Genomic DNA, 27581 nt, shown 5'->3' on the forward strand with positions numbered 1-27581 from the left:
TTCATTCCATGATTTGCTTTTTCACTCTGTTGATCATGTCCTTTGATGTATAGAAAGTTTGAATTTTGATGTATTCCAATTTATCTTTTTTCTTTGGTTACCTGTGCTTTTTGATATCATAACCAAAAAATCATTTTAAAATCCAACGTAATGAAACTTTACTTTTGTGTTTTCTTCTAGAAGTTTTACAATTTTAGCTCTTAATGGTTAGGTCTTTGATCCATTTTTCGTTAGTTTTTTATATATGGTGTAAGGTAAGATTCCAACTTCATTATTTTGCATGTGGATATCCAGTTTTCCTAATATCATTTGTTGGAAAAAAAAACTACCCTTCTCCTTTGAAGTGGAATTGGCATTCTTTTTTAAAAAATTTTTTTTCTAATAAATTTTTATTGTTCAGATTATTACAGTTGTTCCTCTTTGTTCCCCCCATAGCTCCCCTCCACCGGTTCCCACCCCACCCTTTGTCCTTACCCCCCTGCCACTGTCCTCATCCATAGGTGTATGATTTTTGTCCAGTCTCTTCCCACACCCACCATACCCTTTTCCCCCCAAGAATTGTCAGTCCACTCGCTTTCTATGCCCCTGATCCTATTATATTCACCAGTTTATTCTGTTCATTAGACTTTTTATTCACTTGATTTTTTAGATTCACTTGTTGATATGTATTTGTTGTCACTTTGTTCATAATTTTTATCTTTACCTTTTTCTTTTTCCTCTTCTTAAAGAATACCCTTCAGCGTTTCATATAATACTGGTTTGGCGGTGATGAATTCCTTTAGTTTTTTCTTACCTGTGAAGCTCTTTATCTGACCTTCAATTCGAAATGATAGCTTTGCTGGGTAGAGTAATCTTGGTTGTAGGTCCTTGCTATTCATCACTTTGAATATTTCTTGCCACTCCCTTCTGGCCTGCATAGTTTCTGTTGAGAAATCAGCTGACAGATGTATGGGTACTCCCTTGTAGGTAACCAACTGTTTTTCGCTTGCTGCTTTTAAGATTCTCTCTTTGTCTTTTGCCCTTGGCATTTTAATTATGATGTGTCTTGGTGTGGTCCTCTTTGGATTCCTTTTGTTTGGGGTTCTCTGCGCTTCCTGGACTTGTAAGTCTACTTCTTTCACCAGGTAGGGGAAGTTTTCTGTCATTATTCCTTCAAATAGGTTTTCAATATCTTGCTCTCACTCTTCTTCTGGTACCCCCATAATTCAGATGTTGTTACATTTTAAGTTGTCCCAGAGGCTCCTTACACTATCTTCATATTTTTGGATTCTTTTTGCTTTTCCAGTTGGGTATTTTTTGCTTCTACATATTTCAAATCTTTGACTTGATTTTTGGGATCCTCTAGTCTGCTCTTGGATCTCTGTATATTATTTTTTATTTCAGTCAGTGTATGCTTAATTTCTAGTTGGTCCTTTTTCATATCCTCGAGGGTTTCACTAAATTTATCGGATGTTTCTAGAAGATTCTTGAGTAACCTTATAACTGTGGTTTTGAACTCTATATCCAGTTGTTTACTTTCCTCCATTTCTTTCATTTGTGACTTGTTTCTTTGTCTCCGCATTTTGGCTGCTTCCCTGTGTTGATAGCGTGGTTTTGTGTGCTAGGTGTTCTATGGGGCCCAGTGGCTCAGCCTCCCTAATTACCTGATGTGGATGCTCTTGGTGCACCCCTTTGTGAGCTGTGTGCACAGTCTTGTTGTAGGTAAGCCTTAATTGTTATTGGTATCACTGGGAGGAATTGACCTCTAGGCCAATTGGCTGTGAGATCAGTTGTGTCTATGATGGGAGAACTTCTGTGTTGGAGACACACTTATGGGGCAAGACTTGCTTCAGTGGGGCTTTGGCGTTCACTGAGTCTTCCCCCTGAGTGTGTCTCTTATGGATCTGAAGAGTTGTGGTCTGGATGGTCTCTCTCTGACCACTAGGTACACTGGCTCTTGTTCTCCAAGGGGAGAGGCCACCCAGCAGGAGCTACAGAGAGATCTGCAGATTCCTTCTCTTTGTTTGGGGTTTGGAGGTGGCCAGATGAGGCCCAGCTGTGAAGCAATGCAAGCTGCTGTCGAGCCTTGGGTCTTCTTTTGGAGGCTCTGGGGCTCTTTGACCCAGCTGCAGTATGTTAGGTTTCAGATTGCAAAGGGCCAGGCCATTCATATGCAAAAGCCTCTGCGCACAGCTTGGGTGGGGCGGGGTCTCAGGGAATCACCAGGGTGGAGGAGCAAACAGCAATGGCTGACAGTCAGCCCTGCCTGGAACAGTTCCCGTGTCTCTGTGTTCCGCGGCACTGTGCAGGCACAATGATTGCTGCAAGCACCTCTGAGAGTAAAAGCCGCCCTTGAGTTCCGCCCGATGCCAGACAGTCTAGTTTCTCCCCGTATGAGTCTGGGTCCCCAGAGTCTCGCCCGGAACTGGAGTTCAGAGCAGTCGGGAGCTTGTATCTCCCTCCCGATTGAAAAAGACAACAGCGTACTCAGTTGCCAGCCCTTTCCGCGTGCGCCTTTGTACCTCTGCACTTCACTTCTGCACCTCCGCCCCTCTTCTGAGTCTCAGTGTGCTTTTCTCTTTCCTTCTAGTTGTATAATTTCCACTCAGCCAGCCTTCCTGTGGTTCTGGATGATACTCGTTTTGTCTTTTAGTTGTAGTTTTGAAGTGGTTGTGCGCAACAGCAAGTTCAGGTGTTTTACCTATGCCGCCATCTTGGTTTCTCCCCGAATCAGCATTCTTGTAAAAAATCATTTGACCAATAAATATGAGGATTTATTTCTTAGTTCTTTATTCTCTTCCATGGTATATATGGTCTTTCTGCCAGTACTACACTATTTTGTTGTTTTGTAATAAGTTTTGAAGTCAGGAACTGTGAGACCTCTAACTTTGTTCTTCATTTTCAAAATTACTTTGCTATTGGTGACAACCTCTCTCATCCCTCCATTGCAATAAGGGGAAGGAGGGGAGAGACTTCTATAAGGTTTGGGTTTCTGCTGAACGATTCTGAAGAGGCTTTCAAGCATGTGGGGATCAATTTTGGATTGGCTTCGGTTTCTGAGGCAAGGTTAGAAGGGAGGATTAATTAGGGTTTGGGTGCTGTCATGAGACAAGGACAGTTTGGCAATTGGGTGTCCTCAGTAACAAAGCAGGTCTGGGGGCATCATTGGCAAGAAAGCAGTGACCCTCAGAGCTGTTACAGCATTTTACAGCTGCTGACTGACCTTGGGAGAAATAATGTTTCCTAGTAACTTTGCACCTGCCTTTATCTGTGTCTGCTCTCCCAGCCCAGTTAATGGCAGGGTTATTTTTTTCTTTCATTCTGAGCTTATTTTTATCTTTCATGTCTGACATGTTTTTACTCTTTTAATGGATTTGGGAAGTAGGGAATCATTATATCTTAAGACTTGAAGCTAATAAATAAGTGATTAAAATCCCCCCACCCCCATTTAAGGTAAAAGGGCATAATTAGTAAATAGAGCATGATTTGGAAAAATTGTGAAGTAGGAATAGTTTATTTGTTATTGCCATTTCCACTTGCTTTCTGAGCCCCTCTCCCTCTGATGGGCACCTGGGACCCTTCACTGTCTCGTCTCACCTAGGCTTCCGGTATTCTTTCTTGGGCTTTTCTTTCTTTTCCCCTATGTGAACTTGTGCCCGTTGGTTGACCTGATGGTGAGATTATGGTAGCTTAATATGTTCCTTTGAGGGGCATTTGCATTTTAAAAGGAAATTTCTGAGAATAATACTGAAACTAAGGAACACGTTTCTAAGGCACATTTCAGGTGAGATGAGGTGGTGGGGAGTGAGGATGGGAAGGGAAGCAGTTGTTTGAGTAGAGGTCAGACCTTACGCAGTCACTCTGTCTAAATGGGGCCCCAGAAATCAGAAGTTGTTCTCTGAGAAGCTGATGACTGGTGGTGCTGCCTGCCTTTCCCTCTTCTCCCTTAGGTGCTGAGGAAGACATATTAAAAGCATCTGAGTGCCTGCTGAGCATGTGTCAGGAAAGCAAGGCTATTGTGTTAAGTAAATAATGTTGAAATGCATGCTGGAAGTTGAGACTTCAGGCAGATCAGTGCAAGGACAATTGGAGGTGCCCTCTTCTTACAGTGGTACACACACTGTTACCTTGGTAGTTCCAAGAGACAGACACCAAGATGTGGAGACCTGCTCATAGTGTTGACCTATGCACTAACTGTCGGGACTTGTTTTAGTTCAGAGACGACCAGTGCTCAGACTTTCTCCTTTCAAGCCTTTCTCACTGAAGCTAGGCAATACATACCCAGTTTTCCCTTAAGAAGAAATGTGAGCCCATAGCTCCCATAGCTTGTGGGCCAGCAACTGACTGGTACCTTTTACCTCTGCAGACCCAAGTTGTTTCTTTTTTTATTGGGGGGTGGGGGGGGAGGGAGAAAGATATAGAAACATCAGTGATGAGAAAGAATCATTGATCAGCTGCCTCCTGCATGCTGAACCCTGGGGATCGAGCCCACAACCTGGGCATCGAGCCCACACCCTGGGGATCGAGCCCACAACCCGAGCCTTGACTGGGAATCAAACTGTGACCCCCTGGTTCATATGTCAACACTCAACTACTGAGCCACACCCGTTGTTTCTTAATCCTAGGGAAATGTGAGGTTCCTGTTGTGCTTTGAAGATGAGTTGTTTTAGGAAGGATTTGAATCCCCAACCTCCAAATCTACAAGTGGCTTCCATGGTAATCTTCCATGTATATGCCAACTAAGCCAGGTTATGCCTACTGGTGCTATGGCATTCTTGACTCACAGCTCCTGGGGACAAGCCCAAGGCTATTGTTCTAGACATCAGAAGCCTGCAACATTTTAATCCTAGCCATAGTTTGAACTACTTTGAAGCTTCCTGTAAACTGGATTTTTGAAAGTGGTGCTTTCCCAAGTCCCCTTTGGGAGCCCAGACCAAGTGAAACCTATTGATGCCACAGTTCTTGCTTGCTTAACTGTGGCTTTTGAAGACCTCTTGTGTAGGCAGAGGTAGACTCTAGAATTAGGCAACCTCAGCCCATCCACATCAAGGTGATGGTTCATTTGTACTGTTGCCCCTGTTTGAAGACTGTTAACTGGCCCTTTCCTTAAGCTCTGCTGAGGCGTTGCACTGGAAAGGAGCCATCTCCCTGTAGATAGGAGTGACTCTTGTAGGGTTGATAAGTTGGGCTTTTTGAGGCCTCTGAAGAACTTGAGCATGTGATAGGCCCTGCCTCCCTGCCCTCCTACAACCTGTTCTGCCCACTACTGGATGAAAGCCCTCCCCTTTGTAGTCAGTTCACTACAGAGAGAACGGTTTGTGTTGGCTGTGTTGCAGCTTTCCCTCTTAATGCCTGAAAATACTATTTTTAATGCTATACTAATTTCTTTTTAGTAGATTTTACTCTGAACTGATTTTAGACTTATAGGAAAGTTTCAAAGATGATAGAGAGTTCCCATATACCCAATTTTCCCCATTGTTAGCATCTTACATAACCAGCACACACTTGTTAGAGTGAAGACATCAACATTGGAACATTATTGTTTATTTAGATTTTATCAGTTTTCCTCTCAGTACCTCTTTCTGTTCAGGAATCCAGTCTAGGTGCCACACTATATTTAGTTATTGTGTCTCCCCGTTTCCTCTGGTCTGTGACAGTTTCTCAGTCTTTACATGTATTTCATAACCTCTGATCGTTTTGAGGAATACCATCTATTGTCCTTTATAATACTTTCAATCTGAGTTTGTCTGATATTTTCTTTTAATTTCTTTATTGATTAAGGTGTCACATATTTGTCCTCATCCCCCATTCCCATCCCACACCCCTCCCCACGGATGCCCCACCCCCCTGTTGTCCTTAACCATTGGTTAGGCTCGTATGCATGCACATAAGTCCTTTGGTTGATCTCTCCCCCCTACCCCCACCCTCCCCTACCCTCCCTCTGAGGCCCAACAGTCCGGTCGATGCCTCCTTGTTTCTGGTTCTGTTCTTGTTCATCAGTCTATGTTGTTCATCATTTCCCCTAGATGAGTGAGATCATGTGTTACTAGAAATATACTTATAAGAACCGAATGTGAGATGAGCAATAATAGTTATGCTGACAGGCAAATGAATCAGTCTGTAGTGAGTTTCTTTCTGGACCAACAGATCTTTTGAGACTCAATTTCAATGTCCACCAGTTCCTTATGTGTACATGTCAGCACTGACTTTTCAGTTCTGGATGGTGGACAAATGGTGGTAATGCAGGTCCGACTCCCTCTGGTTTGGTCTCGCCTGGACCCAGGGGCGCGGCCTCACCCGGACTCGGGCGCGCGGCCTCACCCGGACCCGGGATCCAGCCTCACCCGGACCCAGGGGCACAGCCTCACCCAGACCCAGGGGCGTGAGGCCTCACCCAGACCCAGGGGCGCGTGGCCTCACCCGGGCCCAGGGGCACGCGGCCTCACCCGGACCTGGGACCCAGCCTCACCCGGACCCAGGGGCGTGCGGCCTCACCCGGATCCAGGGGCGCGCGGCCTCACCCGGACCCGGGACTCAGCCTCAACCTGACCCAGGTCCCAGCCTCACCCGGACCCAGGGTTGCGCGGCCTCACCCGGACCTGGTACCCAGCGGGGCTTCATCTTCTTGATCCCAATTCCTGTCGGTCAATTCCCTCTCAGCAATTCCTTTGGCCATTTTCTCAAAGCTCCGGGGCGACTGCCACGGAATTCGTTGGGCGGCGGGCTCGGCGAAGCTCCGGTGCGCCCGGTGCGCGGCGGCGGGCTGGTCCGAGGTCGTTGCGACGGCGCTCGGGTCTGCAGCGGTGGCCGGTCGCCCGGCGTGCGCACCTGGCCGCTTCTGGCGCGCTGAGATTCTCGAAGGACTCGGAGGAGGTCAGCAAGCGCGGAGTCTCCCACCCCATGTCTCCCAGGGGCTCGTCTATCCATGCTCGGCAGCGAGTGGAGCCGTCCCCTCAGCCGGAGACCGCCGGGGGAACTGTGCTGAGCACGTTCCAGGCCGCCATTGTGTCGCCTGAGCCGTAGTTCTTAAAGTGTGATCTTTGGGTCACCGGCATTAGCATCATCCCGCGTACCCCTCTCTTTTATTCTAGTTGTAGAGCATCTGCTCAGCCAGCCCTCCGGTGGTTCTGGATGGTGTCTGCTCTGTTTTCCAGTTGTAGTTTCAAAATTGTTGTGGTAGGCAACAATCAGGCGTCCACCCTATGCCTCCATCTTGGTCCTCCTTTGTGTAGTTAAGTCTTGATTGTTGTTGGTGTCACTGGGAGGAATTGTCCTCCAGGTCAATTGGCTGTGAGGACCCGCTGTATCCATAAAGGAAGAATTGCTGTGCAGGAGACACGTTTATGGGCCGGGACTTGTTCCAATAGGGCTTTGGCGCTCACTGAGTCTGCCTCTTGAATGTGTCTCTTATTCTAGTGGTTGAAATCTGGTGTCGTCTCACACCGACCACTAGATGCCCTCGTTTCTGGGTCTCCAATGGGGTGCAGGTCAGCTACTGTCTGAGGCCACTCTGCAGGAGTTACAGCAAAAACTGCAGTTTTCTCCTCTTTGCTTGAATGGTTTTGGAGCAGTCTGACTGGAACTGCAGTTTATTTGGTTAAGCTGCCACAGGGCAGGCCATTTATATGTAAAAGCTGCTGTTTGGAGCCTGGGCGGGTTTGTAGAATGTACGGGGCGGGTCTCTGGGCGGGGCGGGGTCTCAGGGCGTCACTAGGCTAGGGTGTGGCAAACAGCAATGGCTGCAAGTCTGCCTTTTCTGCCTTTTCTGCCTTTCCATGTTTCCAAGTCCCCGCGTCCCGTGCTCCAGCGCAGTAAACACTGATTGCTGGGCACACCTCTGCAAGAAAGTCACTCTCACTTTCCGACACGATGGCCGAGACTCCAGCTTCTCCCCGTAGGTGTCTGGGTCTCCAGCGCGTCCCCAGAAACTGGATTTCAGAGTGATCCGGAGCTTATCTCCCTTCAGGTTGGAAAAAAAGCTGCGCGTCCCGTCCCCCGCCACCAGCCCAATTCACGCGCCTCCGTACCTCAGCCCTTCCGCGTTTGTTCGTTTTTTTTCCTTCTTAGTTGTAAATCTACCATTCAGCCAGCTTTCCCATGGTTCTGGGTGATAGACGCTTTGTCTTTTAGTTGTATTTTTGAAATTGTTGTTCGCGGCGCAGTTTATTTGTTTAACTTTGCCACCATCTTGGTTCTCCTCCTGTCTGATACTTTCTTTGTGATTAGACTGATGTTATGGGTTTGGGGAAGAATACACAGTGGGGAAGTAAATGTCCTGTGGAGTACTTGAAATTTGTATAACTTCATTGGAGATGTTGACCATGATCACGTGGTCAAGTAGTTTGTCACCAAGTGGTTCTTCACCGTAAAGTTACTGTGCTTCCTACTCTATTGTTTGGAAATGAGTCACTAAGTTTAGCTTGCCCTCAAGGTAGGTTGGGGGATATATAGAATTAAGTCCCACCTCTTGGAAGTGGGAGCATCTGTATATAATATTTGTAATTCTTCTATAAGGAAGTTTGTCTCTTCTACCCTATTTAGTCATTTATTTATATAACTATGGAGTCATGTATATTTATTTTATACTTTGAGTTATAATGCAATACTTTGGTATTTGTTTTGTTTACCAAATTGTTCTAATTCTGTACTTATTATTAAAGGTTTAATCATATGTAAAAGGGATGAGTTGAATGAAATAATATTATAGTACCTTCTAGCTCCAAAGTTCTGAACCAGGAGCTTTAAAAAACTCACCTTAAAATAAGATATTCTAAAATAAGTTTCTCCATTTGCTTACTAATCCCTGATTGTGTAGCCTTGGCCCTTGGTTCTACTTCCTTAACTACTTTTCTAGGACATCCTGATTGCTCATATATTTGATATTGGCGCCAAATAACATATGTCTGTAGGTAAAGCTACTATGGCCTGGGGAGTGGAACTGACTTAACTGTAGCTTTAGTTCCCTGGATATGCTTCTCAAGTTGCTGTTGGGAAGAAACAAGTGTGAGTCTAAAAATTATTACTGAGAGCTGGGAGTTCTTGGGCCCATTTCTTCTACCTCCAGACCTCAGATCCTTTATCTAGTAAATGAAACATTTCCATTAGATGGCCCCTAAGATTGCTCACAGCTGTGATTTTATCATCAGAGATATAGTAAAATATCTGGCTGGTAGTTCTCATCTCAGTAATCAAAGCAAGAGTTGGGAGTGGCCAACCTCTCTGAAACAAGCTTATTTGGTCCATCTTTATCATCCTTTTTATTTACTTGATTAAACACACACACACACACACACACACACACACACACACACAGTGCATGGGATGAGCACATACAGAAATGCGAGGTCGAGAGGTGATGCCTAGATGACTCGTTGTATAGTGGAGAAGGCATGTTTTGCTGTTCATTAATGGCCCCACAGTAAGAACTTTGGAGGATCAGAACTGGAGTGTTTATTATTAGTATTTATAAATCATTCTTAAGTGAAATTCCTTTTACAACAACTATATGTATGTGAACAGTCTAGCAAAGTAGCCAAGGTGAATAGAATGTGGTAGCTTAAGTATAAGGCCCAGTGAGTTACATTCAAGACCATTTAGTTCTCAAAGCCGGTGTGTGTGGGGGGCAGAATGTCATTAGTCTCATATACTGAAAGCAGATGGGTGGAGGACAACAAGGAGGAACTAATGTACTGTGAAACAAGGCATATTCATTTGGGAATAAGGAACAGTAGAGTAAAGGAATGTTGCTTTTGGTAGAAAGCTAGGATAGAAGAGCATGGAATGACTCTTCCTCAGGCTGCCTGCCATTGAGTTGTTCTTTAAGGCCCACATCATACTGATTTATGAGATTGACTTAGAGCTCTGAATGAAAGTCCTCTGACCCGCCACACCTGTCACTGTCCCACATTTCTAAGTGAAGTGGCACACTGCATATCCTGGCTTACAGTGTTAAATCAGCAGGTAGAACTTTTATGGTACTAGTTGCATGAGGATTTACATTTGCTTTAATGACAAGTGTGTCTGGAGATGCCCATTCCTGTGAGTCCTGCTAATGCTGCTAGTGGCTTTAGCTTCCTATCTCAAGTGAAATGAGTTGCTATTTCTTGAAGTGAACAGCAGATGTCACTGCATCTTCACTTACCAGGGCTCTGGATCCTAATTGTTTGGATGCAACCCAGTTCTTTGTACAGCTCTCAAACCACTGACCTCAAATTGAGTATTTATTGCTCTCTGACGCCCTAAGATCCTCTTCCTCAGATACAGAACCCAAATTGAAAATTGACAATAAACACAGCCCAAGAGGTTTTCCTCAATTCCTTCACTATCCTCTATTTATATTTATCTGTATTTTCATGTAGCTAACTGATGAGGTTTATTTGCCTTTTCCTATCAACCTTACAGTTATTTAGGAACCTGGGCAATTTTTTATATTTGTCTTCAGCAGGGTTCACACTGAAATGCTTCTTGGCCTTTCTGATGCTTGCGTTTTAAAAACCTTCCAGCAGTAAAGTCGATGCCACTGTTCTCTGAATTGAGGTGCTAAACATAGAGGAAACCGCCACTTTCCTTTTTTATTCTTTTGAACTCTTAGCTTTGGTAATTGAAGAAATAAAAAACTGAATTGGGATAAAAGTTCTGTGGTGCATCTTTTTAAAACATAGCTCTTACGGTTTCAGTGTAGATCATAGGGTTTCCCTATCTGACAGAAAGGTAATGTTGGTGTTAGATTATTCTAGAAAGTCTGAGACATATTAAAATTTTTGGTATCTTTTGCTCAGATATATTGTGGAATAGCCAGGGTGACATCTGTCCTAATATGCCAGGTTTATACTTATATACTGGTGCAGTTATTACTAGTTCCCTCTTTCACTCTCAGTTGACCTAGTCTGAACAGTATGGTCTCTCTAAATTGCCGTGGTGGTGGTGGGACAATCTATAATTTCCAATTTTAGTAATAATAAGCATTTTTTTATTCAGGAATTATGCATGCCCTGAGTTTTCTGAGTTAAACACATGTAAAATAAGAAAAAACCACTAAGATGTTGTAATTCTGGAAAAATAGATTTTAGGTTTCTATTGATAATTGTCCTCTGGAGTAATGATTTCCAAAGATGGCTGTGCATCAGAATCAACTAGTAACCTTTTTACAAATAGTTTCAGGGTTCTCATAGACCTCTACTGAATTTGTTCCAAAGCTTGAACTTGACATTACCAAAAATGTAGAACTTGACGCAATGCAAATGTACTGGACTATTTTGTGAGCAAGCTTCTAAAATAACATATAGAAGAACACTTCTCTCTATGGTTCGGGTGGTGGTTGAGGTTCTTGGTGGTAGCTGCTTTGGGCCTTGAGAGGGTGTACTTGACATTGACATGAGTTGTTTTCTTGTTTCAGATGTCATCTGGGTGATTCTCAGTGTGGAGGTGGGTGGACTTTTAGGAGTAACGCAGCAGCTGTCATCTTTCGAAACGGAGTTCAACACACAGCCACATCGCAAGGTAGAAGGAAACTTCAACCCGTTTGCCTCTCCCCAAAAGAACCGACAATCAGATGAAAACAACTTAAAAGACCCTGGGGGTTCCGAGTTCGACTCAATCAGCAAAAACACATGGGCTCCTGCTCCTGACCAAACCGAGCAAGATGAGAATAGACTCTCACAGAACTCTGTAAATCTGTCCCCCAGCAGTCACGCAAACAACTTATCAGTAGTGACTTACAGTAAGGTAGGTGCCCTTGGAGAAGAGGAGAAGGGGTAGGTGGTGGGCCTTGGGATCTGTGATACCCCTTCATGGCAAACCTTGAATCCTAGAATGTTCTTTAAGACTGCTTAGCTCTCCTGCCAACAGCAACAACACAAACCTACCCCTTCTCCCCTCCCCCCTCCCCCATCTTCATGTCCTGTGGATATTACTTCATCCACATTTATAATTTACTACTGTCTCTCTGCTCTGGTTTGGGTGTTGAAAGAACAAAGTTCTTTACCTTTACATTTTAAGAAAAGAAAGTCAAAATATCGCCAGCCATGCTTCCATTTTTAATTATACTGAGCTTAGAGCAACAACAACACACCTTGGAATTGGTTCCTACTTTGATTTTTTTGGGTTTGGGTGGGATTCTTGTTTTTGTTTGTTTGTTTTCTGAGGAAAAAGGCAAGCTCAATTATTTATCCTAACTACTGTTGGGCTTTTACTTTATTTACCTTGTTTGCATGTCTTCCTATTGATGTCTTTTCAGTCTGTGTGGCCCATCTACTCCCTCATCCACAGCCCAGAGTGGCCCAAGTGATATTTTGACTTTTCACGTGTGGGGAATAAGAGAGAATTGTTTAACCATGATTTTAAATTTATGATTGTTCTGAGACACTCTTCTAGGTGTTTGATTTCTTGATCTGTTTTTCCTTATGCTAGTTGATTGACAATGTCTTCCACACACTGCTAAGGTGATGATGGTTCCTGGTTGTTGGTTTTGGTTGATTGAATAAAGCCCTATGCTAAGAGTTCACTGTTGTAGGTGGTTCATGTATTGGGACCTGTGAGTATTCCTGTGTATTCTTCTCTGATTAATAATGCTGCATGTTAGGCCCAGCATCCCATCTATATAATCATATAACTGTTAAGTCTCAAAATTTACCCTCAAAAATTTAAAAGTAAAATTAATGTTTATTTGAGGGATAAGTTGCATTGTTGTAAGAATGGTATTTTTCTGACCAATGCTTTATTAAAATATGGTCTAGATTAAGAAAAGAAACCTGGTGATGTGAATCCTCTTTTGTCACATGGTCTGGTAAGAGGGACTTCAATTAGCAGTAGTGTAGCAAAGGGTTAATTTATTGGTTGGTTGAATAGTCACAAAGGGTTCTGTGTAGTCATGTTAGTTCTCCAGGAAATTAGAGAAGTCAATTGATAAACCAGTAAATTGCCTGTATTTGAGGAAAGACTTCACATCTTAACACTTAAAAGACTTTCCTCTACGTTCCTGTTGCTCCAGATTTGTCTGTCTTAATTTTAACCCTTCAGAGCATGACTGTTCTAAAATACCTTGGTAGAACGGAAAGTTGGGGCAGTTGAGTTTAATGGGAAGGTGAGAATTGGAGGAGGCAAAACTAGTTAGTTGCTCTATTGTTTTCTATAATCGAAGCCCCTTTACCCAATATCGAACTACTTGGCTCAGCCATCATTGTAGTCTTAGAAGAGGGCTGGCATTCCTGGCCAGGGCCCTGTATTCATCTTAGTCATGAACTTGTTAGTTGTTTTATTTTCCTTTTGGGCTTTAGGGACTGATGCTTTTAACCAACTCTCTTTGCCCTGGCCCTGGCGTGTTTGTGGGTGCACTGTCAGAATGAATTACTTACCAGCCTTAATTGAGGTCCCAGCATACTGCTTTTTTGGAACGGCTGAGCTGTGATGAGGCTATTGAGATATTTCTTAAGGTTGATGAACTCATGGTATGTTACCTAAATTTTTTTTCCATGAACGCTGCAGGGTCATATAGAAGCAGCACTTGTAAAACCACAGAGTAAGGTTCTCATTGGGGTTAATGAGACTTTTGGCTATAATACATTGAGAATGTGGCACTTAGATCCCAAAGAGAAATTGGAGCCTCCCTTTTTTCTTACTTTAAGTAGAATACTATTCATAAAGCATGTATGTGAACATCTGGAAGCAGTTCTGGCTAAAGTTGAGTCAGCTCTGCCTCTCAGGCTCCTAAGGAATGGGGTCAGGTTTAAACAGTCATCAGGAAGTACTTACAGATTTGTGCACTATTTAGAGCAGTGTACATTGTTCAGTAGGAGACTTGAAGAATAAAAGAAGTGACCCTGCCAAGCAGCTTACAGTACAGTGGAAGTGACGAGACATGCATCCAGTTCAGTCAGGACAGGTATGAATTTGGTCGGTAGAGAACAACAGTCAAATGTATAATCCTATCTAATAAAAGACTAATATGCAAATTAACCATCACTCTGCTACGCCCACCAACTAATCAGGAACGAGTATGCAAATTAACCAAACCAAAATGGCTGCGGCCACGGAGTCAGCGGGAGGCTTGGGTTTCCCCGGCAATGGAGGAAGCCAAGCTTTCCGCACACCCTGGCATGCCCAGGCCTCCACTCAAGGCTACAAAGTTTTAATTATAGAAGATAAATAAATCCCAACAAAAATGGCGGCAGCCACAGAGCTGGAAAGAGCAGGAGGCTTGAGTTGCCCCCAGCAATGCAGGAAGCCAAGCTTTCCGCACACCTTGGCAGGCCCAGGCCTCCACTCAAGGCTACAAAGTTTCAATTATAGAAGATAAATAAATCCCAACAAAAATAGCTGCGGCCACGGAGTGAGCAGGAGGCTTGGCTCCGCTCAAGGCTACAAAGTTTCAATTATAGAAGATAAATAAACCCCAGATACCAGGGCCTCTGCTTGGGTCGCCTGGGGGCGTGACCGGCCTGCAAACCACCATAGGCCCCTTTCCCAGGCCGCCCCACACCCCAAGGGAACCCCCACCCTGATCCGGGACACCCTTCAGGGCAAACCAGCTGGCCCCCACCCATGCACCAGGGCTCTATTCTATTTAATAAAAGAGTAATATGCAAATTGACCATCACCCCAACACACAAGATGGCTGCCCCCATGTGGACACAAGATGGCCACCACAAGATGGCCAGCAGGGGAGGGAAGTTGGGAGGGACCAGGCTTGCAAGGGAGGGCAGTTGTGGGCGATCAGGCCATCAGGGGAGGGCAGTTGGGAAGGACCAGGCCTGCAGGGGAGAGCATTTGCGGGGGATTAGGCCTGCAGGGGAGGGCAGTTAGGGGTGACCAGGCCTGCAGGGAAGGGCAGTTGGGGGTGACCAGGCCTGCAGGGGAGGGCAGTTTGGGGTGACCAGGCCTACAGGGGAGGGCAGTTAGGGGCAAACAGGCTGGCAGGGGAGCAGTTTTAGGCATTAATCAGGCTGTCAGGGGAGTGGTTAGGGGGTGATAAGGTTGGCAGGCAGAAGCGGTTAGGGGCAATCAGGAAGGCAGGCAGGCGAGCAGTTGGGAGCCAGCAGTCCTGGATTGTGAGAGGGATCCCAGATTGGAGAGGGTGCAGGCTGGGCTGAGGGACACCCCCACCCCCGTGCATGAATTTCGTGCACTGGGCCTGTAGTTTTTATATATTCTTGGAGGTTAGAGTTACAGAAGGCAGAGCTGGAGTTGATAGAAAGAGCTTTTCAAAGAACGGGCATATGGAAAGACAGGAAGGACAATGGTGTGGAGAACCGTTAAAAAGTGCTGAGGGCAGAACATGGAAGGGTCGTGAGGTCCTGATGTGGGTAACAGACAATGGGAGATAGATTCCACTGCCATACTGTGTTCCTTTGAGGAACAGTGGTTGAAATAATGGCTTTGGAAAAAAGTGGAACTATACTTAATAGGTATCTTAAAGCAGGGATAATTCACAGTACTAAACATTTGTGTTTGCTTCAGAATAGAGATTTATTTATTTTTAAAAGCATTGGCATGCTTGAAGTTCTTTTTTAGAAAACCACTTTGTTGGAATTTTGTAATATGAAAAATTTCAAATGTACAGAAAAGTGGAAAGAATAGTATAATAAGCATTTGTATTCTGAAATATTTTAAATGTTTAAAAGGAAATTATGACATTTTGACATTTTAATATGCATCTTTACAAAATAAGGATTTTCAAAAATACCATTAACTTACCTAATGATTAATAATAATTTCCCAGCCCTAGCTGGTTTGGCTCAGTGGATGGAGCATCGGCCTGCAGACTCAAGGGTCCCGGGTTCGATTCCGGTCAGGGGCATGTACCTTGGTTGCAGGTGCATCCCCAGTGGGGGTTGTGCAGGAGGCAGCTGATCGATGTTTCTCTTTCATTGATGTTTCTGACACTCTGTCCCTCTCCCTTCCTCTCTGTAAAAATCAATAAAATATATTAAAAAAAATAATAATAATTTCCCAATATTTTCTAATATCAGTTCACATTCAGGTTTGCCTCTAAGTGTCTCTTAGAATTCATCTGTTCAAGCCAGGATCTAATCAAGACCACATTTCGCATTTGATTGTTGTATAAGAAAAGCCTTAAATTTTGAGATTCTGAATGGTGCACTTGACATAGTGTTGAGATCAGGTACACATCAGTGGTATTTTTAACTGTTCCTGTGTGCCCAGGTGTGCTGCCAGTACTTTACAAGCCTCATCTCATTTTCTGATTAGAAAGGCTCTGAGGGGCTAAGTAACTTGCCCAGTATCACACAGCTAAGTAGAGAGAGGCAGAGCTGAGATTCAAATCCAGGTGCCACATTACTAAAATGTGTTGAGTGAAAGCATTAACTGAGCTCCAGTTATTATCAAGCAAGGCATGAAGGAAGCCCAGTCAAAATAAGCAGTCGATAAATGGTTCTAATATGTAAATTGAGGATTGCCTTTGCCATCTTTTTAAAGAATTTCCCTGTTTGCTGAGTCTTTAAAAGTAGTGACTTCTTTTCTTGTTTGATAAAAATAAAATATCTTTATAACTCTCCAGGTACCTAAACCATGTGGTGTTTATAATAAATAGTGCCTTTTATTATGAACTAGAGGCCTGGTGCATGAAATTCGTGCAGGGGTGTGTGTGTGTGTGTGTGTGTCCCTCAGCCCAGCCTGCACCCTCTCCAATCTGGCACCCTTTGAGGGATGTCCGACTGCCCATTTAGGCCTAAACGGGCAGTCGGACATCCCTCTCACAATCCAGGACTGCTGGCTCCCAACCGCTTGCCTCTAACTGCTTTTGCCTGCCAGCCTGATCACCCCCTAACCACTCCCCTGCCAGCCTGATCAATGCCTAACTGCTCCCCTGCCGGCCTGGTTGCCCCCAACTGCCCTCCCTGCAGGCCTGGACGCCTCCAACTGACCTCCCCTGCCGGCCATCTTGTGGTGGCCATCTTGTGTCCACATGGGGGTGGCCATCTTTGACCACAGGGTGGCGGCCATCTTGTGTGTTGGAGTGATGATCAATTTGCATATTACCTCTTTATTATATAGGATGAGTAGAAAGGATGAAAGACCTGAGTTGGGGCAAGTGTTTTCAGTTCACCCCAGGTGCCATCTTTATTGGATGAATAGGAGGAGTACTGGGATCACTGACTTGGCAATAGATTTGAGTTACTCTAAAGAAATTCCCTGCCTGCCATTAAGGCTGGGAGAGAACAAGATGCTCTTGGAAGCTGGTGACCACAGTTTTAGTAGCAGCTACAATTTCCTGCTGCCTCCATCGTTACAGTTTAACTTGCTAAGGTTGGTAGGATTAAATGAAAAGATTGCTTCATGCACCTGCTCTGTGAGGGCTGGGTGGATGTGTCAACATAATGGCCCATCTGTCAGTGCTAGGAACTGGACACCCGTGGAGCCCTTCCCCAGCTGCCCTTAAATAACCATTAGCTTTCTGGACTCAGTGCTTCGTGCCTGGGGGGAAGCTCTGGGTGGGAACGCCAGCCCTAGCTCCATCCCACAACCCTGGCCCCTCCCTGTGTGAGCTGTCAGAGGGAGTCAGAAAAGTAAGTATATGCGGACTTGCTCCAAAGATTCATAAAGCTGACTCTTCCCTTTTGTTAGAAATTGGCTGGCCTCATTGTCAGCTCAATTATGGTTTACCTGTCCCAGGTGAACAGTCAGATCAAGTATTGGTGACGGTCAGGTGCTGTTTTAAAGAAACCATTTTTATGTGATTAGCTCAAGAATCTCAGAGGACAAACAGTCACAGTAGGGTAGGTGCTCACTCTGTTGACTCAAGGATATTCTTGTCATGAATTCTAGCTCTCTGACTCATCTCTGCAGGCCAAGATAGCTTCTGTTTGAATAATATGAAAGTGGTGAAAAAATACCTCCGAGAGGTGTGGGAGGAGAAAATAACTCCTGTTAAAATTAGATACCCCCTTTCCTTATTTGCCAGTAACTTTTTAAAATCTCTAAATGTTTTCTCAGAAGGCCTTACAGAAGAATAAGACACCAACCAAATGATCTGATTCAGGACATCTGGGGATAAGAGTGTGGCTGGCAAAATCCAAGGGACTGTTCTTCAGGACAGCAGATGCCTCACTTCCTTTTTTTAAGAGGAATACTTTACATTGGGAGCTAAGAAGAATCCCAAATGTATTTATGTTGTTACTTGGACTATAGCCCTTATTTTGTGTTTGTTCTTACTTTAACCCTTTGCACTCGCTTGCTTTTTTCTCGATTCCTTTATTCTAATGCTAACCGTGTCGAGTCACACTCAACATCCGAGTGCAAAAGGTTAAAAAATGTTTGGAGCTGGTATATGTCATATACTCTTCTTTTAAACTGGATTACAGTCTGAGCCACTGTTATTACTTCCGCCAAGTGTTGGTTCAGAAGGAGAAACTTGTTATTATCTTTGTGGGGAGGTTCTCTCTCCTCCATTGTCCGCCACTGCCGGTTGCCATCTGCCCTGCCTGCCCACATTCCCACCTGCTCCTCTTCCATTCTCTCTCTGGCAGCCACTCTTTAGTACATTTTGGATCTGAAGTTAGAGAAGTCAGTCTACTTTTATTACATCAGAAATCAGCTGACTTCTAACCTGCTGCTTATCTGTGTTGACTGAAGCATAGAAGAGTTCTTTTCCCTCTGTTTAGGTGAGGGTTTAAAAGTTGTAGTAGAGGCTACTAGAGGGGAAGGTTTGAAAAAAGCAAGTCTTTTTCGGCATGGGCCTGAGGATGTAATAAATGGCTTGTGAATCTTATTATCTACTCTGAAGTAGACGGTCAGTTTAACACAAGGGATAGGTTTAGGGTGACAGTGGAATTGGGCTCATCATTCACCCAATTCATTTTTAAAATATATATTTTTATTGATTTCAGAGGAAGGGAGAGGGAGTGAGAGATAAAAACACCCAACCCAGGCATGTGCCTTGACCGGTTCATAGGTCTATGCTCAACCACTGAGCCACCCCCAATTCATTTGAATTTGACCACAGGGCAGGTGGTTGGTGTCCTTATCTGGGCTAATGCTTATGTGAGGCAATAGAGGGCAGTGTAACTAACTTTTCACTGCCATGAATGAGTCTGTTCTCAGATACAGACCCTTTCCATGAAAGGTTTAAAGATGGCTGAAGGAGAAGCTGGAAGGAAAGCTGCTTCACTTGATATTTTATCCAGCTTGTGTCCTCCTCTGACAAGGGACAGGTAGCAAAGCATGCTACTCCCAGAGGCCATTGAAAGTACGATAATCAAAGCTGTGAAACTACCGTTGATTGAACACTATGTGCTAGGCACTGTACTGGGGGCTTTTTAAATTTAATTTTCATTGTTAAAATTATCAATGCACGTAGTTCTACAAAGCTTATTACAAAAAATACCAGTCACCTCCCTGCCTCCCAACCTCCAGTATTTGTTCCCCAGAGGTAGCAGGCTCAATGTTTGATGTGCGTTACTTCATTTAGTCCACACAACAGTACCATGATACAGGTACTGTTATTAGCCCTACTTTACAGTTCTGAGACTTGGGGTACACAGATCCCATGAATTGCCCAAGGTCATGTAGCTAGAGAGTGTTGAAACCAGGATATGAACAAAAGCAGTTGTCTTTCACTCTCGAGGCTGCTCTCCTAACAGTGCACTCCATTGCTTCCCAGTATAAATAGTGTTCATGCACACATTTTTATCAGCTGAGCTAACAGTTGTGGGCTAGGCAGGACATGCTTTCTGTAGTATATTGCTACATTTCAAATGAGGAGCAAGCCCATTATTGACAAGATATTATTTGACTTCTCTTTACTAATCCCCCTCTCCCTATAAGTACAGTGGAAGCTACAGAAATCAGCCTTTATCTCTAACCTACAGGAAGGGAAAAGATTCCCTAGAACCTCCCTAGTCACTTGGGCTTAGGTTTTTGTTGAAATTGAAATTTACACTAGCTCACTCTTGTGACAGCAACACCTATACCTCTTGCAGTCACAAAACCTATTTGTATTCCTTGATCGTTGCCAAAAGATAGTCTCTGGAGTTTTATTTTTCTGGAACAAATGTAAAATCTCCCTTGAACATACTTAGCATTTCAGAACTAGAACATAGGTAGGGGCTACCTTACTCCCTTTAAGGTTGGATTTTATTTCTATAAAGGCTCTCTGGAAAAAGACTATTTTAGAAAAAAGGGACAGCCAGTACAAGCCCTGAAGTGGAAGTTTACCTGGTTTGTTCAAGGAACAGAATGAGTGAGGAGGAGAGTAGAGGGAGATGAAGTTAGAGAACAGAAACCAGGTCATGGAGGGCTTTGTGGTCCCTTGCAAAGCTTTGGGCTTTTGTTCTGAGGGACAGGAACATGAAAGGTGAGCGGAGAGGTGATGTGGTCTGTCCTAAGGTTGTAAAAGGATCACTCGGGCTCTCGTGTGGAGAATGTAGGGCAAGCATAGAAGCAGAGGACAGTAGAGAAGTTAGCACAATCATTCAGGGTATGTGGGGGAGTAGTTTAGACCAGAGTGGTGGCAGTGGAGGTAGAAGGTCCGAGTCTGGATCCAGTTTATAGCCAACAAGATTTGCTAGTAGGTCGGAATGGGGGATGTAAGAGAGGGTAAAGGATGACACCAAGGTTTTTGGCCTGAGCAACTAAAATTTAGGATGGAATGGCCATCAGTGGAGAAGGGAAAGGCTGGGGTAGAGGTGGAGAGTGATTGGGAGTTCCATTTTGGGCACATGGACAGTTTCTCTAAACATCCAAATGGAAGTGTCAAGTGGGCTGTTGTATATCCAAGTTGGTATAGAATTTAGGAGAGGTCTGGGTGGAGATTAAATTTTTTTTTTAAAATATATTTTATTGATTTTTTACAGAGAGGAAAGGAGAGGGACAGAGAGCTAGAAACATCGATGATAGAGAAACATCGACCAGCTGCCTCTTGCACACCCTCTACCGGGGATGTGCCCGCAACCAAGGTACATGCCCTTGACCGGAATCGAACCTGGGACCTTTCAGTCCGCAGACCGACGCTCTATCCACTGAGCCAAACCGGTTTCGGCGGAGATTAAATTTGAGAGTCATATTGTGTGGATGGCATCTAATGCGGTGCGACTGGCTGTAGTCCACTGAGTGCCAAGTGTAGAGCAGAAGAGTCTTGGGGTGGAGGGATGTTATGCATTATAAGATGTTTAGCAACATCTCTGGCCTTTACCTCCCCAACTTTGAGTTTAAGTGCCAAAAATGTCTTCAGACATTGCCAAATGTTCCTTGGGCAGAGGCGGGGGTGAGGGGAGTGAGGGGAATCGCCCTGCCAGGGGACCACTGGTAGAGATAGAGCAGAGGTCCAAGGACTGACATAATAATACTGTGTCTGATGTGTAAACAAACCACTTCAAGTTACCCAGGCCACCTTTACTGCTTTTATTCTTAATTCACAACACTCTTGTGAGTTTTGTGTTACATTGTTCATTTGACAAACTAATCAGGAAGTTGTAAGTGATTTGCTCACATTCACAGAGCAAATTGGGGGTGAAATTGGGGGTGGGTCATGGGCTAGAATCCAGGGACCCAGGTTGAGTCTAATGTTCTTCTAGACCACACTGTGATCAGGTTTGCTGGCAGAAGCAAAGTCTGTTGGCTGTTCTCTAAAGGTAGTTTATATACTAGTGTCAGGTTGTAGAGATCTCCTTGTTCATCTTCAGGAGCTACAAACGACTTTGTGACCAAGGGGGAAGCCATGCAAAACAATTGAGGGACCTGTATCCCACCCCCACCCCTGCCTCAGGTATGCTGGCAGATTAGCACATTCTGTACCAAAAGGGGTTTGCCAGGAGCCTCTGGTTTAGTGATATTTCGATGAATCCCTTTTGAAAACCCTGAGGAGCCAGTAAGCCCTGCCAGCCTTGCCGATGTTTGAACTGGCGTGGGTCATGTGTACATTAAAAATAAGCAAACACTGTGAGCCTTAGAAAATGTCTTTTGTTGTTTGTAACATTACTATCTAACTGAGAATAAAAATTATCTCCAGGAACTCTCCCTTTTGTACCTCAACAGCTTCAGAGCTGCTTTGCTCCCTTTTATTTGATTTGGGGCTCTGAGCATTATTGTACGCTGATGTGATGCTGGGCAGTCTTAGAGCTGAACCAGAGCTAGTGTTCCCAAGGTTGCCAGAATATTTTATTTTGATTGTATTGATACATTCTCTTCCCTATACTCTGAATTTAGCATTTTAATTTCTGATGAAAGTTCTCAAAGTAGGACTAGCAAAATTACAGGTTCAAAGAGATAAGTGTAATTCACAATTGTGACAATTTATCTCCTGGCCTAGATGCTCAGGTTTCAAATGACTTGTCCTCAGCTAAGTCTGCTGTAACTGCATTTCTGGCAGGACCAGATGCAGAAGGGAAGGTCACAAGCTTGTCTACCGCAGAGGGAATATGTGGGCTTCCTTCGAGCTCAGCTAAAAGCGAGATCCTTTCCAAAGCTGTGGACATTCACCTGCAGAGGAAGATGATCCTGAGTGTTTTGTTGTGATTTCACTGCTCAAGAGTCACTTAAGCCCGGCCAGCGTGGCTCAGTGGTTGAGCGTCGACCTATGAACCAGGAGGTCATGGTTCATTTCCCGGTCAGGGCATATACCTGGGTTGTGGGCTTCATCCCCAGTGTGGGGCATGCAGGAGGCAGCTAATCATGATTCTCTCTCAGCATTGATGTTTCTCTCTCCCTCTCCCTTCCTCTCTGAAATCAATAGACATACATGTTTTTTAAAAATCACTTAAAACTTTGCTTTAGCCCTAGCCGGTTTGGCTCAATGGATAGAGTGTCAGCCTGCGAACTGAAGGGTCCCAGGTTCAATTCTGGCCAAGGGCACATGCCTAGGGTGCAGGCTCGATCCCCAGTAGGGGGCGTGCAGGAGGCAGCTGATCAATGATTCTCATCATTGATGTTTCTATCTCTCCCTCTCCCTCTCTAAAATCAATAAAAATATATTAGAAAAAAACCACTTTGCTTTACACAGAGATAGCTTCAATATTACTAGTTGATTAGTGAGGCCTTCTAGATGCTTAGCTGGTGCTAATCCTTTTCTTCAAAGAAATTGCTTTCTGGCCACAAAGACGAGCCTAGCTCATAGGAAAGAATGAGAGCCAGTAAAGATAAAGTATATTGAGTCCCAGTTGACTTTTAAATGCTCATATGAGTTTGGAGGAAGGAGAAAGCAATGAGGTTTGGAGTAGCCAGAAAAACGTTACCTTCGTAGATGATAGATTTAAGCTGAATTGGAAGAAGGGAGGTATCACATACAGGAAGACCCAGAGGCAACCACAGGCAAGGTGTGTTCACGGGACACTGGCCAGCCTGACGTGGTGAGTGAGATGTGCTTAAAGAGGGTGGGGTGAATTTTGGAGGAAGATCTTTGAAAGCCAAGCAAAGGAGAGTTTACTTTTAATGTAAAAGGAAGCAATGCCAACATTGCTTTTGAGCAGGGGAGTGGCAAGATGAAACCAAATATGGCTGAATAGGACCAAGGAAAGACAGTTTGTTCTCAATTAGCCAGCCACTTGGGCGGTTGGGAGAATGGTGTTGTGAATTCATTGTAAGAGAGATGGGGAAGACAATGGCGTGTGAGGAAAATGTAGTTGACAGAAGGCACCAGGAGTCCCAGTGGTAATTCTGAGAGGAGACAGGACCAGCAGCCTCACCCTGTGCCTCGGCAGGACTCCCACAGTGAAACACCAGTGGCCACGGGGCCAGGAACTTGGATAAGTTTCTCTCCTTTTGGGTGTCCTCCCCAGTAAGACTCTTGCCAGTTTTTTTTCCTTTTTAGAAATCTCTGTTGGAGGACATGGCCAGGAGAGAGCTCTGTCTGCCAGGACCCCATCTGCGCTAGAATTACAAGTAGCAAGCAGCTTTTCCTGAAACCTTTCCTGAAAGGGAAAGTCAGACTCAGCAGTGTCCTCCTTCTCCCTGTAGAACTTTAATGTGTTCTCATTCACAATTCTTGAGTTTTACTCTTCACAGTCACTTTCATGATTTGTCAGAGGATAGGTGAAGGCTGTAGGAGTTGCCCTTGGCCAAGAGGTGCTGTGGATGGATGGGAAGATGGAGGATGAAGGAAGGAAGACTGAAGGATGCATGATGAAGGATTAGGGATGGATAGGTAGAGGGAGAATGGATGGATGGATAGATAAGGTCCCCAACAGGGCTGTAGAAGTTCGTTAAGAGCAACAGAAAAACTGTGTTACAGCAGTAAGTATAAAAAATGACTTTTTTTTTCTGAGCTTTTAAAAAATCAATTCAGCATGCTTATAACTGAATCAAGCTTCTTAAACACAGTTTTGGCACAACCCAAAGGTTTTGAACTGATCTGCCCACCATCAGACCTCATGCTTAAAGTAGGTTTATGTTCTTTTCTTTGGCTTGTTCTCACAGTCATCCTCAGCCAGTGCATGAAATATATGTGTGAAGTTTTAAGGACTGTCACATGAAGGGGCATGAACATCAGGGTTAAAGCACCTGCAGAAGTTCTCATCATGTTGACGTGGCACCGTTGTCCCACTAGAAGCCTCCTCAGGCAGTTGGCATCCATCAAGGGAAGGGCCTGGTTTGAGTATTTCTGAGAGAGTCCTGCCCATTACTCCTGTTCAGACTGTTTTATTTCTAATTAATGAGAAGCTAATGAGTTTGATCAAGGCTTAGTCTCTGGCCCTTGCCAACCAAGTGTCCCCCCTGATGAGCAGGGCCTCATCACGCCATGTTTGCACTACAGGATCAGGCTAGAACTTGGTACTAAGCCCTTACTCTTCTGTATTTGTCTTCTGTGCACACAAATGATAGAAAAGGAGCTGTAGGTGGTGGGACTGGCCCAGGAAATGAGGAGGGCCCTCCTGGTACTACCAGTGCTGCCATCAGTATGCACTGCAGAGCTTGTTAACCTGTGTGAACCTTTTTATTTATTTAAATCAGATCACAAATAAAAGGAAAATAAAGACAGGTATGTGAAAGTTTTGTGTTGTAGTGCTTTCTCTAAACAAGCTTTCATAGAGAAAAAGAGCAACCCAGAAAGTCCTCATGAGGCATCCTTGTTTCCGGAGCAATTTCAGCCTTCCTTTTTGTTCTGCAAGGTTAAAAACAGAGAGGTGGCTCACTACTGCAAAGAATTTCAGTTCATTCATTTATTTTACTTATGTTTGAGTCTTACAAATGGTTGCCACCCTCATAAAAGGGCAGCTTGCTCTTCGATAACACTATACTCCCTACTGTTGAAAATTGATGAATAAATCTTTTTAAAAATTCTAACTGAAATAGAACTAGTTTCCAGTTTTTTAGTACTTTAATATACATTTAATGCCTTCCATCTGTGACAATTTTTTGTATTCCTTTTTGAAAAGTTATTTTGATTTATGCAAAATTTTAGGAAGAACTTTAAGATATTATAGGTGCACACTCATGTAAGATCAGTGGCAACCAAATCACTGCTGGGAGTGACCCTGCTCTTCCATGGGGGTAGCTGTAAACCACTGTGAAATACACATCAGAGTTATTTTTTAGGTTTGTTTTTGAAAATAAGATTGTAGGTACTGGCTCTTAAATTTTCATTTCAGTAGATTGTGGTAAATGAGACTAAGCTTTTCTTCTATGCCTATAAATGTTCTCTCTCTTTTGTGTGTGTTGTTGAGAGAGAGAGAGAGAGAGAGAGAGAGAGAGAGAGAGAGAGAGAGATATCAGTTGCCTCCCATATGGGCCCCAATCAGGGATTGAACCCGCAACCTAGGTATGTGCCCTGACTGGGAATCGAACCCATGACCCTTTGGTTCATGGGATGATGCTCCAACTAACTGAGCCACACTGGCCATGTCGATATACACTAAGTGGCCAGATTATTATGATCTCTGAACGCATAATAATCTGGCCACTCACACACACACACACACACACACACACACACACACACACACACACATATATTAGAGGCCCGATGCATGAATTCATGCATGGGTGGGGGCCGGCCAGCCTGACCAGGGGGAGGGGACATGGGCGGTTGGCTGGCCTGCCTGCTGGTCGAACTCCTGGTCGAGGGGACAATTTGCATATTAGCCTCTTATTATATAGGATATACACTGAGTGGCCAGATTATTATGTGTTCAGAGATCATAATAATCTGGCCACTCAGTGTAAATGTTCTTTTTAAAAAATGTTTTTTAGAATTAGCCAAGTATAGCTTGCTGAAGTTATTCCATCGTGGAAGTGCAGTTCAGGACCTGGCCTGCCTACTGTAATCTTTCACCCTGATAGAGGCTCCTGCTCTTAGCTGGTGAGGATGGAGCTCCTGTGCTCTAAGAGGGCTCGCCTGTCCTGTAGCCAAGGGAAGGTCAGGCCCCAGGGCCCAGAGCTGTGACAGCTGTTGATGGAAAGCTTAAGGAAGGTTGAGGTAAACAGGCACCACCTCAATCCCTGTGGACATAAAGGCTGTCTCTCCTTCCCCAGGAACACTTTATTGTTCCCTGACAGATGTGAGGCTGCCCCAAGAAATGGAGCTTTAGAAAACCCCTTTCTGTGGAAGTTGGGTAGGTACTGGGGAATTGGCCTTCGGACCTGGAGTCAGGTAAAGGAATTCTTTTCTGGGTCTGATTGTTCCTCCCCTGTTGGCCTGGATCGGTCCAGCCTTGCTGTAGTGCTGCGTCTGTGGGGAGAAGTGGTTCCTCAGAGAGGAGGCTGGCCTTCTGTGTCAAACTCACTGTTTTGTAATCATGCCGATGGCCTCAGTTTTTGCTTGAGTCAGAGTTTAATTCAGGGCTCGATAGTACCATCTAATATGTCTGTCTCTTGATCTGTTTTCCTTATTGGTAGTGGTGCAACTGTGACAGGAAAGATGTTGGTGATGCCAGGTTAGTTAAAATATTTGGCATTTGCTTTTCCTACGGATAAAAGTAGAATTGCTAGGCCCCAGAGGAGAGTGAACATTATCTGTATTGCCAAACCCTGCTTTTAGGCTGGGGTTGGAGACATTAGCCCTGAGAACCTGTTGCGCCGGGTCTTGGAACTTCAGTAGAACCTGAAATGTGGAAGGGCCTCCTGTTTTGAATATACCTCCATCCCACTGTTAGGAAAGGCACGTCCCACTTGGCCTCCTTGCCATCGGACGCCCTGAACAAGCTGTTCTTGGAATCTCTGCCAGGCTTTTCCTTTATAACTGGTGTTGCATTACCTGTGCTCTGTGATCCACTTGTTACACCTATAATCCTGCATGTGGGGAGTCTGGATGATAAAGGGGTTTTGAAATAGAATGGTTTTCTCTCCCTTTCTTGAAGTGGTGGTAGTTAATTTTGGGGGAAGGAAAATACAGCTTGTTCTCAAGTCACCTTTCAATACCAATTAAACAGTTTCAATGTGCCATTCTCTGGGTGAAAGGGAATGAGGTAGCATTTTTCTTTCCAAAAGGCATGGGACCTCAGTCAGTAAATAGAGGACCAACGATAACTACGGAATCTAAGCTAGGCAAATACCACACCAAATGAATGGTCTAGGGCCAGGGCACTCAAGTGGAAGTCGGAAAATGCCCATGTCTTTGTTTCTCTCTCTGTCAGTAGCACGGGACCTATTTTATTTACCTGTAAAATAAGAATGTACGACAGCTCTTTGGCAAAGGCAAAATTTCCCTTCTCCAAGCA

General features: G+C 44.4%; 1 protein-coding gene across 2 annotated transcripts in view; it reads left to right on the top strand.

The window, feature by feature from the left end:
- Positions 1–27581, top strand: part of ILRUN (inflammation and lipid regulator with UBA-like and NBR1-like domains) — a 111449-nt gene that overhangs the window by 77922 nt on the left and 5946 nt on the right. Inside the window, exon 4 of one of the 2 annotated variants that reach the window (XM_079780009.1) lies at positions 11375–11703. In XM_079780009.1, coding sequence (XP_079636135.1) covers positions 11375–11703 — 329 coding nt within the window. The remainder of the gene's footprint in view (positions 1–11374; positions 11704–27581) is intronic. The other variant, XM_079780010.1, reaches the window with a different exon arrangement.

Source organism: Cnephaeus nilssonii (assembly GCF_951640355.1).
Source record: "Cnephaeus nilssonii genome assembly, chromosome: 9".
NCBI classification, from domain to species: Eukaryota; Metazoa; Chordata; class Mammalia; order Chiroptera; family Vespertilionidae; genus Cnephaeus; species Cnephaeus nilssonii.